At 47.0% G+C, this 15,837-nt stretch overlaps 1 protein-coding gene across 1 annotated transcript in view; it reads left to right on the top strand.

The window, feature by feature from the left end:
- Window positions 1–7,139, top strand: part of LOC119186252 (phospholipid-transporting ATPase ABCA3) — a 51,049-nt gene extending 43,910 nt beyond the window's left edge. Inside the window, exons 13-16 of the mRNA XM_075883610.1 lie at window positions 54–235; window positions 2,225–2,398; window positions 3,773–3,995; window positions 6,866–7,139. Of these exons, the coding sequence (XP_075739725.1) occupies window positions 54–235; window positions 2,225–2,398; window positions 3,773–3,995; window positions 6,866–7,087 (801 nt within the window). The 3' untranslated portion in view covers window positions 7,088–7,139. The remainder of the gene's footprint in view (window positions 1–53; window positions 236–2,224; window positions 2,399–3,772; window positions 3,996–6,865) is intronic.
- Window positions 7,140–15,837: the final 8,698 nt, after the last annotated feature.

The following is a 15,837-nucleotide window of genomic DNA, read 5'->3' as shown; positions in this document are numbered from 1 at the left end:
AAAAATGTGGGTATGTGCGTCAAAGTCACTCACGCTATTTCTCGTGCCAACAGTTTCATAGCCACCTCGGCTACTGCCCGCAAAGCAACGCCCTGCTGGATGCTCTGACGGGCATCGAGACATTGATGCTGTACATCCGGTTGCGTGGGATTCCGATCACCGGAGAATACGTGGAGGCGTTGCTGGAGATTTTCAATCTGAATGACATCGGAGATCATCTAGTCGGCACGTATAGGTAGGCACAATTTTCGCAAAATACGGCACTCGATTGTCTTATACTTACGTCACGTGGTCGAGTACTCACGCTCTTAGAAAGGAAGAAAAACTTAGGCGTCACTTGAGCTTCAACATCAAGAGTAGAATGCGATAGCGTAACTGGGCTTATTGCTGATCGCATTCAGTTGCACCGGAAGGAAAGGAACATCTGTGCTTGTAACATATTCTGTTTGAAGGTAAACGCAACTGCAAATGCCGCTGCGAAATTTCCACAAAACCTAATCCTTCATTTTTTTTAAATTAAAGTGCCGCTACGCGTTTGTATGAGGTGGCGAGTGCACCTGCCGAGCTGCACACTCTGTGCTGGGTTCGCTGGTGTGAACCACTCGCTCACTGCGCAAGTCAATTATTTAGACACCTTGAAGTTATTCTACAATTTTCACATGCAATATATTACATGCGTTAAGGAGACTCCTCTCAATAAATTCTTATAGCGTTTTCTTATGAAAATGACGTTAGCCCTGCAAAGGTAGAACATCTGCCTGTTACGCAGCAGGCCCGGTTTTGATGTTCACTCAGACCGAAGATTGTATATTAGTTATTTGCCTGTATCTTGAATTCTTACGGTCGTAAAATGCCAATTTTCACCACACAGTCAACAAAGGCACCGCCGACTCTGATGCAGACACCTGGATTTCAGTGAAACAATCTGTTTAGCGCTATTGCGGTAAAAAAAAATTGGCGTAAACGTAAGATCATACTGTTCAGCCAATCATGACACTGCCTATTTCCTTCCTGCAGGTTTCTTCTGAACGCTTTTTTCTATGTTCCCGTCACAACACTAAATATCTCGTTCATTTCTCTGCCACTGGCCCTTTACCTGAACTTCACTTTTACTGCGCATACATATTCAATTGTAATTTACACTTCTGCCACTCTGTTTTGTGAATTAGGGAGAAGCGAAGCTTACTTTCAGCCAAGTTAATGTGCATGACCTATATTTGGGAAAAAGTAGGTCAGTATGCCGGCTAAATGAGGGCTGTGATCAAAGTGCCTATTTGCAGCTGGTAGCAAGACATGATGTGTTGGAACAAATTTGGGTAATCCTGTTTTTTAATGAATGATACAGCTTGCCAACTATTCAGGGGAAATTCGTAATTCCTTTGTGTAAGCTGCAGTAATATCTGAAAATTGAATTATTCCAATATTTAAAGCCACTAAATATGGCGCAGTATGTCACCAATGAATCTACTACTGGCATAAAGTGAAACGCGAACAGCCAAGTGCGTAGATACGAAGCGAATATACAGCTGCGAGGGTTCGCGTGTCACCTTACGGAAGCATAGTGGGCCCTTCTATGTTTTCAAGAGGCCCAACAACTGAACTGGCTGTATACCTTCAAGGATACTTTGAAACGGCCAACGTTACACGCATAGTCATTCATTTTCTTACAGCATGGTTCTGGCATGAGCTCAGAACCGATGCTAGCACAGCACGACGATAGCTATAGTGCGAGAACAGAACGACGACAAAGAGACAAGAAGGACACGAAGGACACGAGCGCTCGTGTCCTTTCTGTCCTTCCAGTCTCTTTTTTGTCGTTCTGTTCTCGCGCTAAAGTTATCTTCATGTCATATGTCATACCAACTAGCCCAAACTGCCACACTGCTAGCACAGCGTTTGAGAAGGCAATGGTCAGGGGAATCCAGTTTTCCTATCGCGTTGCTCTTTTGAAGGCGAAGCTCAAGCCTCCTTCAAGCTGTTTCTTTAAATGTAGCCGACCTCTTAAATTTTCGTCAAACTGTAGACTATAATCTCTTGTTTTTCTTGCCCAATGATTTGGCCAGAAGCACCTCGTTACTTTATTGTTTGCTTAAGAAACAACATAGGCAGAGCGGCTTGACTTGCAACTTCCCGACTGCCGAAGAATATGTCTTTAGAATAGCAGTGAGCCTGCTTATGAAAGTGCGCAGATATCTACATACGTTACTGCCACGTGCATGTGCAGCGCAGGGAACCGGCGCAAGCTGAGCCTGTGCGTGTCGCTCATCGGCATGCCGAGGATGCTCCTGCTGGACGAGCCTTACTCCGGAATAGGAATCCTTTCGCGGAAGCGAATCGTCAACTACATCAGCTCCCTGCAGAGGCGCACAAAGATTTCCATCGTGCTCTCCTCTCACAGGTAAGAGACTCACGCTAACCCATACGTGGCGAAATCCAGTAGAGTAACCAACGCTAGTCAACATTTTTGAAAACTGAAGCACTTTGCGCCAGCGTTCAGCGAATGTTTTGACGTCGTTTTGTTCACAGAAATGATGTCAGCAAAATGCACGCGAATATGTCACAGAAAACATTTTAAATATGCTAAAATTTACTTGTTGCAGCTGGCGATGTTGAGAAAAACCGGGCCCATCCACAGCTTGCGCACAGAAAAGAAATAATGCACTTGGTGCTGTATGCATTAACCTGAGATTACTGAAAAGCAGAAGCAATATTTTTCTTCTCAGTCAATCAATTAAGCCAGTACGACCACCCGCCGAGTAATTAGCGCACTAAAAGCAGTTATGCACTGCCTCCAAGATGGGAGCCACCTGGTTTAACACTGCCTCCGTGATTGGCCCACCTTTGCCCAAGTGAAGATGTCATGCAATGACGACACCATTCGAGGCTTAGTTAAATCATAGTGACAAAAAATGTCGTTGATCTCGGACATTATGCTCCCCGCGGAACTTAGACGGGAATGCATAGAGTTTCCTAGAATAAACCCTATGGCGGAATGGACCCATAAAGTGTGACGTCATCGCGTGGTGATATTTTTGGAGGAATTGTCTTGACGCTGCCAACGCGGGACGCTGTTGAAGTTTCATGTTTGATGACGTTATGCCTTTTGCTTTAGTAATAAATAAAGATCAATTTTTTTCTGTGGCTAAGCTTTGCATGCGGGTCTCTGTGGTTCAATATAGCGAGTGTTTTTAACAATAGGCCACTAGCCCTTTCTCTTCTTTTCTTTTTAAGGCCGTGTACAAACTTATTTAATGTAAACTGAAATGAAGCACAAAAATGCGTTTTACCTACGATGTGAAAAACAAATACGAGACACCACACTTGCTGTCGAAGCTTCAGGGAAGCATTTCGTGTTGGCGGACTGAAGACAATCAGTTCAAAACTCGCTAAGTAGACATAACGAAGGGCACAAATAGAACTGCACACATGGAGTAATTGCCAGTACGGAGCTGCCCTCACAACACACTGCGAAGAGGATTAAGCCGTGGCAGAGGCTTATTTGCTACCACCCGCAAGGTGGCGGAAACACGCCCTACTTAGACGCACAGGGCATCGAAGCCACAGACCACACGAAGGTCACCTCGTCTACTGTAGCACCCATGCTTAGTAACGATGCGAGTGGTTAGGCTGTTTTCCTATGACAGTCTAATTTGCTGATATTTCATTCACTGATTCGCCCTTGCGGTGAAACTGTGACTTTTCTGTATAGTTACGAAGCAATATTCTTGCTTTGCTGTAATGAATAATGGGCTCTGAACTCTGTCATCTCTAGCCTCGCAGATGTGGAGTTTCTATGCAATCGCATTGCCATTCTTGGAACCGGAAGGCTGCAATGCCTGGGTTCGCTGGCACACCTTAAACAAAAGTTTGGCCAGGGCTACACTATCACCGTGAAGACATACCTGGACCGCAAACAAGACATCTTGTATCAGCGAGATGTGGCCCGGGAAGTCAGGAAGAATTTTCAAGACGTGGAGCTTATGCACAGCTACGAGGCAAGTTTTGTTAAAACAACGTCTACAGTTACCCTCTCAAGCTCCTAGTCATTTATGTCAGGATTGATAGACACTGAGGAGCCCCGCTTCAAATTTCATGCCGACTGAAGTGAATAGCACAAGGAGAACTTGCCACCATTTCATTGTGATTGTGGTGACAAGGATGAGAGCATAAAATTGGCAAACCTGATTCGTTGTGGCGATGCCACCGTCAAGATAATGTTCCGCTTGACATTATCTATGAGTACAAAAAATATGCGCGTGGAACTTTTGCAGAGCTTCGTTGCATGGTAGTCAAGAATGAAATTCAAGGACCGCAAACTACCCTATTACGCTTGTACAGCCGTCAGAACCTTTAATCTGAACTCTCCGACGTGTGACTTCGACTCGCTTCGACCGAGGTCCACGTCACCAAGCGTTGAAAGCGATATGCTTGCTGCAGTTAAGGAAGATGTAGCGCACGTCTGTTTCACTGGTAAATTTTCACTAGTAAGTTTCCAGTCTGCCTGAACAGCGGGTCGGATGCACTCGCTTAGCATCCCGTTTTCACCACGTATCACTCGTGGCTACGTTATCACGTGCCCATGGCGTTCCTTCAAGCCCGAAAGGTGCGTGAGCTGTCGCACGCAATGGTTCAATGTCGAGATAAATATAACACAACGAACGCCATGGGTGCAGGTGGTATAATGGAGACACGAGCGAAACGTGGAGAAAACGGGATGCGAAGAGAATGCATTCGACCCTCTGGTGAGGCAGACTGGAAACAGCAATTTAATATTGAGTGTCATCGATTTAGGCGTCCCGGACGGCTCTGTATGGCCCCAGATACCAGTGCCGCATTCGTTCTTCTCGGGGACGAACTGCAATTTCCGCCCACTGGTGCGGGATTGCTCGGGCACATGTTCGTTTTTTCACGTGCCTGGCGGCCTGCGGCCGGCCCGGGACCATCCGAACGTTTTCTTTCAGGCAGCTGGCAGCCGACAGCGCGGGGCGCATGCCAGTGCGGCCATCTTAAGTTAGACACGGAAATGTTTGACGTGTTCTTGCCCTGTCTTTGCTTTTCAGTCCGCTTCTTGCATGTTTCTGGATTTCGCATTGTTTGCGCACACGGTTCTTGTCATTGGTGTTCTGAGCCACGTCGAGGATGTGCGTATTCTCGAAAGTCGGACAAACATGCGTTATACTCGCTAACAGAAACAGCGGTAGAACTACTGCACCGGTCTATGGTGCGCACGTGCTCGAGTAGTTCACTTACAGTAAATTTCATGACAACAGAAATAGGTATATTTCACTACCTAACTGCTGTGTAGGTTGGAATTGGGTCGGCGTTGTGGCCTGTGTCACAGCTCTGGAGGGAGCAGACAGCATAGCCTGGCATAGGAGATGCCACAGTGGATGCAGCCAGCATGAAGCGCGCAGATGGCCCGAGGCCACTCGGGCTGGCTCGGGACATTTAGATCACGTGCATGTGACGTAGCCGCCTATAGGCCGAGGCGTCCGCGGGCCGCCGGCGAGTGATCCGGGACTTCGTAAATCAATGAAGCTCAATAAAACATACGCGCGCTACATCTATCCTTAACTGCAGCAAACATATATTTTTCAACGCTTGGTGGCGTTGACCTGAGTCCAAGCGAGCTGAGGACACGTGCCGGAGCGTTCAAGTTAAAGGTACTGACAGCTGTATATGCGTTCATGCAGAAAATCTGGAGAACGCTGTATAGCTTCGCCTTCACAACGAAAACGCTATGCTGTAGTCGGGGCCCAATGCGCACAGGCTTCAACCACACTTTCAGGAAAGAATTATTTGAAGGTGTATGACTGACCGTTCCAAAGTATCCTAGAATGCCCACAGCAAATTCTGATTTGAAGTGCCTTCTAAGACATATTTTTTATTTTAAATTTTCCGAAATACTTGATAATAAGCCCGCAAGGTTGCACGCGTACCTGCCCAGCTGCGTACTTTGTAAAATTGTACGTTTTGACCCCTGGTGCAAAATTATGATTCTGCGAGGCAATACAAAATGTTTCTAATGAAGATGCGTTGTTTATATTTCCTATTCTTTAAAAACCTGTGTGTCATGATGGAGCACTTTTAAATATTGTATGAATGCGATAATGCCACATGATTGTGACGTTCGAGAGAACAATTTTCGGTGAACTTGTGCCAAGAAAAATATTGATACTGAGTTTGTTACGGCGCGCACACTCATCGATCGTCAAGTGATCTAATTAGCGGTAAGGCGTACAGTGAAATAAAAGAGAACCTGAGGAAGGGTAGCAGGATCACTTTGTTGCAGCGGCAACGGAGGAAGTGAATGAGCTGGTGGAAGACGCCTGGTATGCAATTAATGGTAGTGACATTTCATGTACACAAATGCCAGAAGGGGACACGCGACTCATAACAATGAGTAGCGTTTACACTGCTGCGCACCATGTGTCATGACAACCGAGGTTACTTGAAGCGCTGGTCGACATCAATGTCGGGTCTGGGACTGACGTATGCTCGCGAGGAAATATCGGCGGCGTTGTGCGTTCTACACGGTGCACAAGCATAATGTATTTTGTATTCACAAGCATAAATGCATGTAAAGCTGGTCGGCATTTATTCTTGTGACCTGAAATATTCCCTGAGCATTGTTGGTGGCTGCATTGATCCTAGAATAAACTATATCATTAGCAATGTGCGCGTAATCTTATCGAAGGATTCTAAATCATTCGGGAGCTTTCCGAGATATCTCGGCACAACCAGCGCTAGGCAATTGTTAGGCGTGTAACGAACGGGTCGTTGACACGAAATCAGAAACGGGAGCACTTTTGTGCCAATAGTATCGAACCTCAAAGAGCCACATCGCTTCTTTTCTGGATTGCAGGGACTGCTTGAGTTCCGGGTATCCCGGATTCAGATGCTCTGGAGCGAGATGTTCACCCGCATGGCAAGGATCAAGAAGCGCTTCAAGCTGCAGGACTTCTATATTACCGACACTTCACTAGAGCAAATCTTCCTCAGTGTGACGCGCAAGCAAGCGAGCGAAGCAGCCGCTGCAGCACTACGACGGACGAACAACCCATCTGCGACCTCTCTGGGCATATAACCAGGCTAAAGCTGAAGTGATAGATCGGCGTGTTTCATTTATAGCCAGACCAAACGGCAAGCAGCATACTTGTACATACGTAATGTCCTGCCAACAACAGTAATAAAAACGTATATGCGGAAGTTTTTAATGTGTACTTTTGACGTGTTGTTTCAGCGCATTGGCCGGAACCAGACCACTAAAACAAAACAAGCGATGTTTTCTGAGCGTAGACATGTACATTGATTTTGAAAGCTTACAGCAGTGTTAAGATTCAGTCGTCATCCTGTAAAGTGTTTCTGCATCGTGTCAATCATGAGTTAATTGATAAATAATTGATAAACGTGTTTTTGATATCGTGGTTTAGAAGTGCAAAGTTACAAGCTTGTTTTTGTTGTTGATAGACGCAGTATTATTGAGAAATACGACATGTCAATGAATGTAGGGGGTATGTTGTTAGTTGTCACATCAATGTAAATGTGAAGAAAGAGAAGTGGACAAAAAATGACATGTCGTCTGCTGCTCTACCAACTGAGCTTCAACAGTGGCGTCCCCCCCTCCCCCCTTCTACTTTGTGGTGTATATATGTAGAATACTGGTATCACTGTGTGTTGGTTCTCATTGATATTGTAGTGAATAATTCAGTGGCCCATATTGCGATAACAAAGCACCCAAATTTACAGCACGAGCGGTCCACTATTAGATGAAACACTACAAGGGGCACCGTTCATTTGCCGACCCTCGAACAGCACGTCGATATAAAAAATATGTTTATGCATGGCCCAAGTGTGTCAAAAGGAGTGAAACTCTCGATCACCGGTGGTCTTACGTAAACTTGAGCCACTGTGATTTCGCAAGATTTAAATCCAAGTATGGCGGCTACGCTAGTGTTCCCCTTACCAGTACGCGTAATATCTGTACATAAACATTGGAGCACTGGTGTAGAACAAACCCAGTTACTCACATGTGCTCATTCGTAGGCTGTCTGCTTCGCAATATAGAGTTCATAAAGTATTAGGCAGTAAGGACAATGATCTGTATTTAAACGCAAAGTTACGTACACAATTGCGACATGACACAGTGCGCTCGAGTGATTGAAAGTGGAAGTAGTCGTGCTAACAGTAATATGTAAAGATGACTCAATGTGTTTTAAATGCACGTTGTTATTCTTTCGTTCTTATCTGGTTTCTCTCTTTTACCAAGCATTCTATTTACATTTTCGTTATAAGCCAACATCATCTAGGCGACAAAAGGAACAATGAAACGCTACCTCTGTATATGCGTTTGAATCGACAGTTGGGTGCGTCGGTGTATGTAACGTTATAGTGAGACAGCGGGAAAATATTCACCATCTCCTTGAAGGAAACCGTGATTGGATGCGAAGAAGCAGTGGTGCTCAAGGCGTTGACTCGGTTGAAAAAGGCGTCGACGCTGGTGCTGGAAGAACGTCCGTTCATGCGTCTGTCCATCTATGCTTCCGTTCGTCCGTGCATCCATGAATCCATCAGCCAACTCGCACGTTCGGATGCACGGACGGATGAACGCTTCACTCCAATCATCATCATTCACTCCGTGCATGTGCTGTGATTTTTTAATTTCGAGTGATATATAGGACGCTGGTGGGAATGGCGGCCGACAACTACGGAGCCAAAAACGGCCCATGTTGTGGTAACGGGTTTAGTTGTAAAAAGAAACGCGTTGCCACGCTGCCACCTCTGTCGAAATCAAATGGCCAGGAGCATCATGGAAAGTTTACATAAGGTTCGACAAATATTTTGTAGTTCTTCTGGGGGAATTCTAACCACCACTTTTGTATTCAACAGAGAAACTTCCGACCGTAGTAGCGCTGCTATACTACGGTCCTATTATCGATCTCCTCTGATTCGCAGTGCTCTGGGTTTCATGATATATGGATGTCTTACCGTGGAAACTCAAAAAGAACGAAGGCTAGTCAGAAACACAACGTCACCGTTCCTTAGTGCCTTTTGTATTCATTTTTAAATGCGCAGCAGCTTTCTGAACCCCGCGTGCCATGCTGTACGTACGTGCGTCTGTAAGAACATGCCGCAACGAGTTCTCCACGCCGCAGCTGTTGGAGCTCTGCTAAGCGGGTCATGCCGCAGCTGTGCATTCACTTCACGCTCCCCTCACATGCTTTCCTCGCAGATGTACCCTGACGTCATTCTCACCGTCACACGCACCACGCTCGCCCCAGCACACGCACCTGTCGGCTCCTCCGCCCACTCTCAACACACTTCTCTGTCGCTGCACCCTCTCCACCAACCGCAACGCTCGACCGCACGTGGAGTGGAAACATTAGAGAGTTTTAGTACTGCGGAATGGTGCTACGTACACATCACGCAAGCGCCTTGCGTTACGTGGCGTCGTTTGCCACTAATCGGCTTTTAGTACGCCGTTGTACCCGCGTACGTAATGAGCGTGAAGCGTGTTGCGCCATCTGGTAGATCAAAATAGAAGCACGTGTTGTTGACAGCCAATGTGAGCCAATCCAAGTGTTATAGCCAGATTATGGCCATATTTTAAGCTACAGAGCCGGTCGGTGCTTGCCTTCGATGCCACCATTTTGCAAAACGAAGTCTCGCGCTGTCGTGAACTAGTTCGAGAGCGGCACGATCACCTCATACGTACGCACGCACGCATCTCATGTGTGCGTACGTAGCGGCTGCGTTCGTAACGCGATACATGCGCGTTGCGGTCTGCGCATGCGCACTGCGCAAAACGTGGCGTCCTTACGTAGGCAACGCCGCCACGTACGCAGCGTACGCAGTACTAAAACTCTCTATTGTTTCGGCTCGCCTATCTGCGATGAAACTTACACGAAAACCAACCAGCCTCCCGTGTCTTTGCGTTTCCAACAAACGGTTACTCGAGTAAACGCTACCCAAAGTATCGCTTCAAACACTTTTTCCAGCACTCGCGTCGACTCCCGTTCCAGCCGCGCCAACGTCGGGCACACCGTTGCTGCTTCGCATCCCACCAGCGGTCCCTTTCGGGAGATTGTCCATAATTTGTTCAATCTAGAAGCTAAATTTATTTTAAATGTGAAGCATTTCTTAGCGAACTTCGGCGATATTGAGCGTATCTATCTATCTATCTATCTATCTATCTATCTATCTATCTATCTATCTATCTATCTATCTATCTATCTATCTATCTATCTATCTATCTATCTATCTATCTATCTATCTATCTATCTATCCGCCTACGACATTTAGCTCTCCTGGCCGTTCCGTTATCGGTATCGATAGCGAATTTGGTATGGCATAACATGACTGTATGGCGAGCATAACAGACTAGTCATAACATGAATATCATGACACTTGGGTTATGAATGTCATTATTTACATTTCATGGTCTTGCTGCTCTTGCGGTGGTTTTGTTGGCATGACAGGTTGCAAAATCGGCACGGTATGACATGACTGCACAGCGATTACATGTGACAGACCCTAACGTTTAAATCATCACATGCATGTAATGTAAATCATGTAAGTCATGAGTCATGACTACGCGCCATGCTCATGGTACGCTTGCAGTCGTTTCCCTAGCTTCACATACACCACACTTGGTATTACGTGACCTGAAGGGATGACGAACGTATGTGACTGGTGCAAACATAATAATCATGAGACGCATGTCATGTAACAACATGACTACATGCCACACTCATGATGTGCTCACGGTCGTTTCGCTCGATTCACATGCACCAAATTGGGTACTACGGGACGTGAATGGATGATGAACGTATGTGACTGGTGCAAACATGGTAATCATGAGATGCGTGTTATGTAGGAACATGACTAGATGCTACGCTCATGATGCGCTCGCTGCCGTTTCGCTAGCTTCACATGTACCAAATTTAGTATTACGTTGCGCCTACGGATGACATGTAAATGACACGTCCAAACATGATAATCATGACATGCGTGTCATGTAACAACATGACTACATGCCACACTCATGATGCGCTCGCGGTCGTTCCGCTGGGTTCGTATATGCCAAATTTGGTACTACGTCACTTGAATGTGTGGCGAAGGTATGTGACTGGTACAAACAAGATAATAATGAGATGTGTGTGATGTAAACACATGATTCGTGCCCCACTCAAGGCGCCAAAAGACTTCTACGTGACCCGGCGCGCGTGCACGCCGGCGTTCGTTTCGTCGCGTCACGTCGGCGACTCCACGCCAGGCGCCGATTAGCCTGGCATATACTCGCAGGCGCACGGCGCGCTGCGTTGCTTAGACGCATGCGCGTTTTAGCGCGCTATAGTTCGTGGTCGGACTATAGAGTTCTCGCGTTTTGCTAGAGTAGCGTCCCTGCACGCAGCGTGCGCACGCGTCAATGTTACGTGTGCGCGCCGCCGTTTCCCTAGCTTCACATATACCAAGTTTGGTATTACGGTACTTTAATGGACGACGAAGGTATGTGACACGTCCAAACATGATAATGATGATATTCGTGCCATGTAAAACTTGAATATAAGCTATGCTCATAGCCCGCTCACGGCCATTTCGCTAGCACTACATATACCAAATTTCGTATCAAGGGACGTGAATGATGACGAAAATAAATGGCCCGTACAAACGTGATAATCATGACATGAAAGTCACATACGGCATAATTTACACCCGCTTTGTAATGCTGTGCTGATTTTAAAGTGACATATCAACCTTCCTCATTCGTGCTTCGCAAATCAGCAATTCCCACTGTATGTGGGATCTGCCAATTCTTTCCTTTTTACGCAGTTTCATGCTAAATAGGTGTCACTGAAGATGAAACTTTACATTCAACTACTTCTAAAAAGATACATTTTATTTTCTGGCTAAACCAATTCTTTTGACGGAAGGATCACCTGTGTTTTTTTAAATTAAGAAAATGGTATACGCGTGAGAGGGAAAGTTGGGGGATCCTAATCTACATCTTCAAGTGGTGGATTCGATAGCAATATCTTGTCCCTAGTGCGTGCCTCAACGACTTAGTGCGTACTTCAATTGTTTGATGTTACACAAAAAGTTCAAATTGTACATTACTGCAATGTAATTCATAAAGGTGAAAGCTGCTTGTGTCTAGGAAGCATTCACAGATGGCTGCATTATGTATAACGGGGGGCATGCTTTAGATCACGAGCACTTATGCACGTGAAATTTCTTCGAACTTGCTATGGAGCCACCACATGGTCCTAAGAGAATATGCGCAGTAGCGTGTGTGTGTTTTGTTATCGGTGGCTGGCTCTAAACCATTAGGTGGTTATGATGACATGTTTTGACGGCCGATGGCAATGTACGCTTCTACCAAGCAATATTACTGCGATATTACCGGTTTCAGTTTGAAGCCTGTATGACGCGTGGCCATAAAACATGAAGGTTGTTTTCCTTGCATTTCCAAGCAGAGGAGTGAGTGAGTGAGTATGAACTTTATTAAGGTCCTGAGAGGAAAGAAAGCGGTGCCGAAAGCCCCGCCATCAATCCGGCGGCTCCACCCAGGTCGGGACCGGTAGACAGAGTCTCTCGGCGACGGCCCGGGCCCTCTGGACAGCCTTGAGCTGGGCGATGAGCTCTGTGCTTCGAAGGGCGGAGTCCCAGGAGGACTGGTCAGAAAATTCTGTACCCACGTTGGCAGGGCACAACCAGAGCATGTGGTCGAAATTGTTATACTCGTTTCCACAGTGTGGACATGCAGTGGAAAAGTCCGGATTAATCCTGCTTAGTGTCGTTGGTGTGATGTATGTACGTGTCTGCAATTGTCTGTAAGTGATTGCTTGTGCTCTGTTCAGATCTCTGTGAGGAGGAGGAAAAGTTCGACGTTCTAATCTATGATGTGAGGTGAGTTCGTGATATGATACAAGTGGGTCTTTGTAATCGAGGTTCCTGCAGGCTGCATTTAAGCGAGGGGGCGAACCACTGACGCGGAAAGTGAGCTCTCGCGCCAGTGTGTGTGCCCGCTCGTTTGGGTTGCCAGCAAAGCCGGAAATGTTTCCCATGTGGGCTGGGAACCATGCGATGTGTGTAGACCGAAAGTTTTCCTCCTTCGTCTCGTGGTTGAAAAGCCTGTTAACGACCGCAGCTGCCTTCGAAGAGACTAGGGCCGCCGAAAAAGTTCTTATAGCTGTTCTAGAGTCCGAGTAAATGACAGAGGCTTCAGTGCAGCTTCGAAGGGCTAGCGCAATGGCCATTTCCTCTGCTTCGTGGGTGAAGTTGGTAACTACCGTGGCTGCGTTGACGAGCGAGCCGTGGGCGTCCACCACAGAGACTGCATAGGCACCTCGATTCCAATATTTTGCGGCATCAACGAAGAGGACCTGCGTATCGTTGCACATGATCTTGGCGAGTATTGCCTTGGCTCTCGCTTTTCTTCGTCCTTCATTGTGGGTTGGGTGTATGTTTCTGGGAATCGGGTCAACTGTTATCGCTTTCATGGCTTGTGTGCAAAGTTGGGACTTTTCTGGCGGCATGAAGAAAGGCTGAAGACCGGCTTCAAACAATATCTCGTTGCCCGCCTTTGAGAGTGAGAGCCGACTAATCTGTGCATGCCGCTGTGCCTCAAAGAGTTCGGTAGCTGTATTATGCAGGCCCAATTGTAAGAGTCGTTCCGTACTAGTGTTGCGAGGGAGGCTCAGGACCCTTTTCAATCCTGTTCGAATTAATGTATCAATTTTGTTGAGCTCTGTCTTCTTCCAGTTGAGGAAGGGGGCGGCGTAAGTCACGTGGCTGATGAGAAAGGCGTGAAATGCTTTCATGAGGTTGTCCTCTTTCAGACCAGCCCTTCTACTGTTGACCCTTGATAATACCCTGGTGAAGTTGAAGACACTTTTCTCTATACGTTTGAGGGCCTCCGCGTTGTCACGTCAAGCACCAACTACCATGCCCAGGACCTTGATTGTGTTACATATTGGGATACTACCTCCGTCCTTGGTGTGTAGGTGAACGGGGAGGGAGCTAAGGAGCTGTCCCTTTCTGGGGCCGTGTTTGCACAGAAGGAGCTCTGATTTGCTCGTAGATAGCTTCAGCCCCGTATTTTGTAGGAAAGCTTGTGTGGTGTCTAGGGCATGTTGTAGGTTCTGCTCCAGGGAGCCTAGTGGGCCACTTGTGGACCAGATGGTAATGTCATCTGCGTAAATCACGTGTCCTACCCCATGAACTTTCGAGAGTCGGTTCGCCAGATCGTGCATTGCGATGTTGAAAAGAAGTGGCGAAAGCACTGACCCTTGGGGGGTGCCGACGTTTCCCAGCTTGTGCTTACGGCTTCTGATTTGTCCGATGTTTATGGTAGCCGTACGGTCCGCCAAAAACGATCTGACATAGTTGTGAAATTTTTCTCCGAGATGTAAACTGGAGATTTCGTTGAGGATATGTTCGTGCCTGACCGTATCGAAGGCCTTCGTTATGTCGAGCGCCAGGATGCCCTTTACGTCCCGTGATTTATTGTCTATCACAGCACTCCTGATAAGGAGCATGGCATCTTGTGTTGATAGTGATTTTCGGAATCCTATGAGATTGTGGCGAAAAAGGCTGTTTGCTTCGATGTGCTCTGCAATTCTATTGTGAATGACATGTTCGGCGACCTTTCCGAGGCACGAAGTAAGGGATATTGGTCTCAAGTTCTCGGCATGGAGCGGTTTTCCGGGTTTGGGGATGAGAATTATATTGGCAGTTCGCCATTCATCCGGTACGCGGCCCGCCGTCCATACCTCGTTTATTTTCTTTGTAATGATTTGTATGGCTTGGTTATCTAAGTTTCTGAGAAGTTTGTTAGTTAATCCGTCTGGACCAGGGGCCGAGCGGCCGTTAAGGCCATGAAGGGCGTGCACAATCTCTGAGACCTCGAATGGACGATCCAGTGAGCGTTGAGGTGTCCCCTTGTACTCGCATGCCGGGTCGTCCCAGGGGACTGATTTGCTTTCTGTCGGCAGGTATATGTCTGCCAGGGTGTTAGCAAAGTCCTGAGGACTAGTGCCTTCAATCGTGTGCAGGTGGACGAGTCTGTCGAGCATTATTCGAGCATTGCTCTTGGTCGGTTTGTTGCTGTCGGCGAATAGGTTTTTGAGGAGGCTCCACTTGCTTCCCCGTCTCATTTTACCATCCGCCTCATTACAAACCTCATCCCATTGTTGCGCACTCAGCTCTCTGGAATGTTCTTCGATTTTTTGTTTATTTCCCTTAGTTTAGATCGCAGCCTCCTGTTTAGCTTCTGCTTTTCCCATCGTCGTCTTAGCGCATTCTTCGCCTCCAGGAGGTGTGCGAGTCTGGAGTCCATGACTGGAACCTCCAGGTCCAAGGTTATTTCTTTAGTGGCTTTTGCCACCGTACTTTTCAGATTTTCCAGAAGCTCTTCAAAGGTTTCCCCTTGGCTGTCCTCGCTACCCCTTATTCTTCGGAAAAGGTCCCAGTCGACGTATCTGTACGTCTTAGGTGGAGCGGGTGTGATACGGACGTTGATTTCTAAGATGAAATGGTCGCTGCCAAGGTCCTCTTGCAGATTGTCCCATGACCCTTCCGCGTTTCCGAGGAACGTCAGGTCGGGGGTGGTGTCTCGCTGAACAGAATTGCCTCTGCGTGTCGGAAACCTTGAGTCCGTGATTAACTTCAAGTTGAGGTTGTTTGCACACTCCGCAAGGTTAAGACCTTTCCTGTCATTGGTACTGTAGCCCCAAACGTTGTTGTGCGCATTGAAGTCGCCGGCAACGATCAACGGCCGGTCCTTGGCTTGCGACACCGCCGATGACAGGAGTTTGGTAAAGTTCCTGAGTCGGT

Source organism: Rhipicephalus microplus, unplaced genomic scaffold (assembly GCF_043290135.1).
Source record: "Rhipicephalus microplus isolate Deutch F79 unplaced genomic scaffold, USDA_Rmic scaffold_18, whole genome shotgun sequence".
Classification (NCBI taxonomy): domain Eukaryota; kingdom Metazoa; phylum Arthropoda; class Arachnida; order Ixodida; family Ixodidae; genus Rhipicephalus; species Rhipicephalus microplus.
Note: the sequence above shows the minus strand (reverse complement) of the source record. Positions and strands in the feature narration are given on the sequence as shown.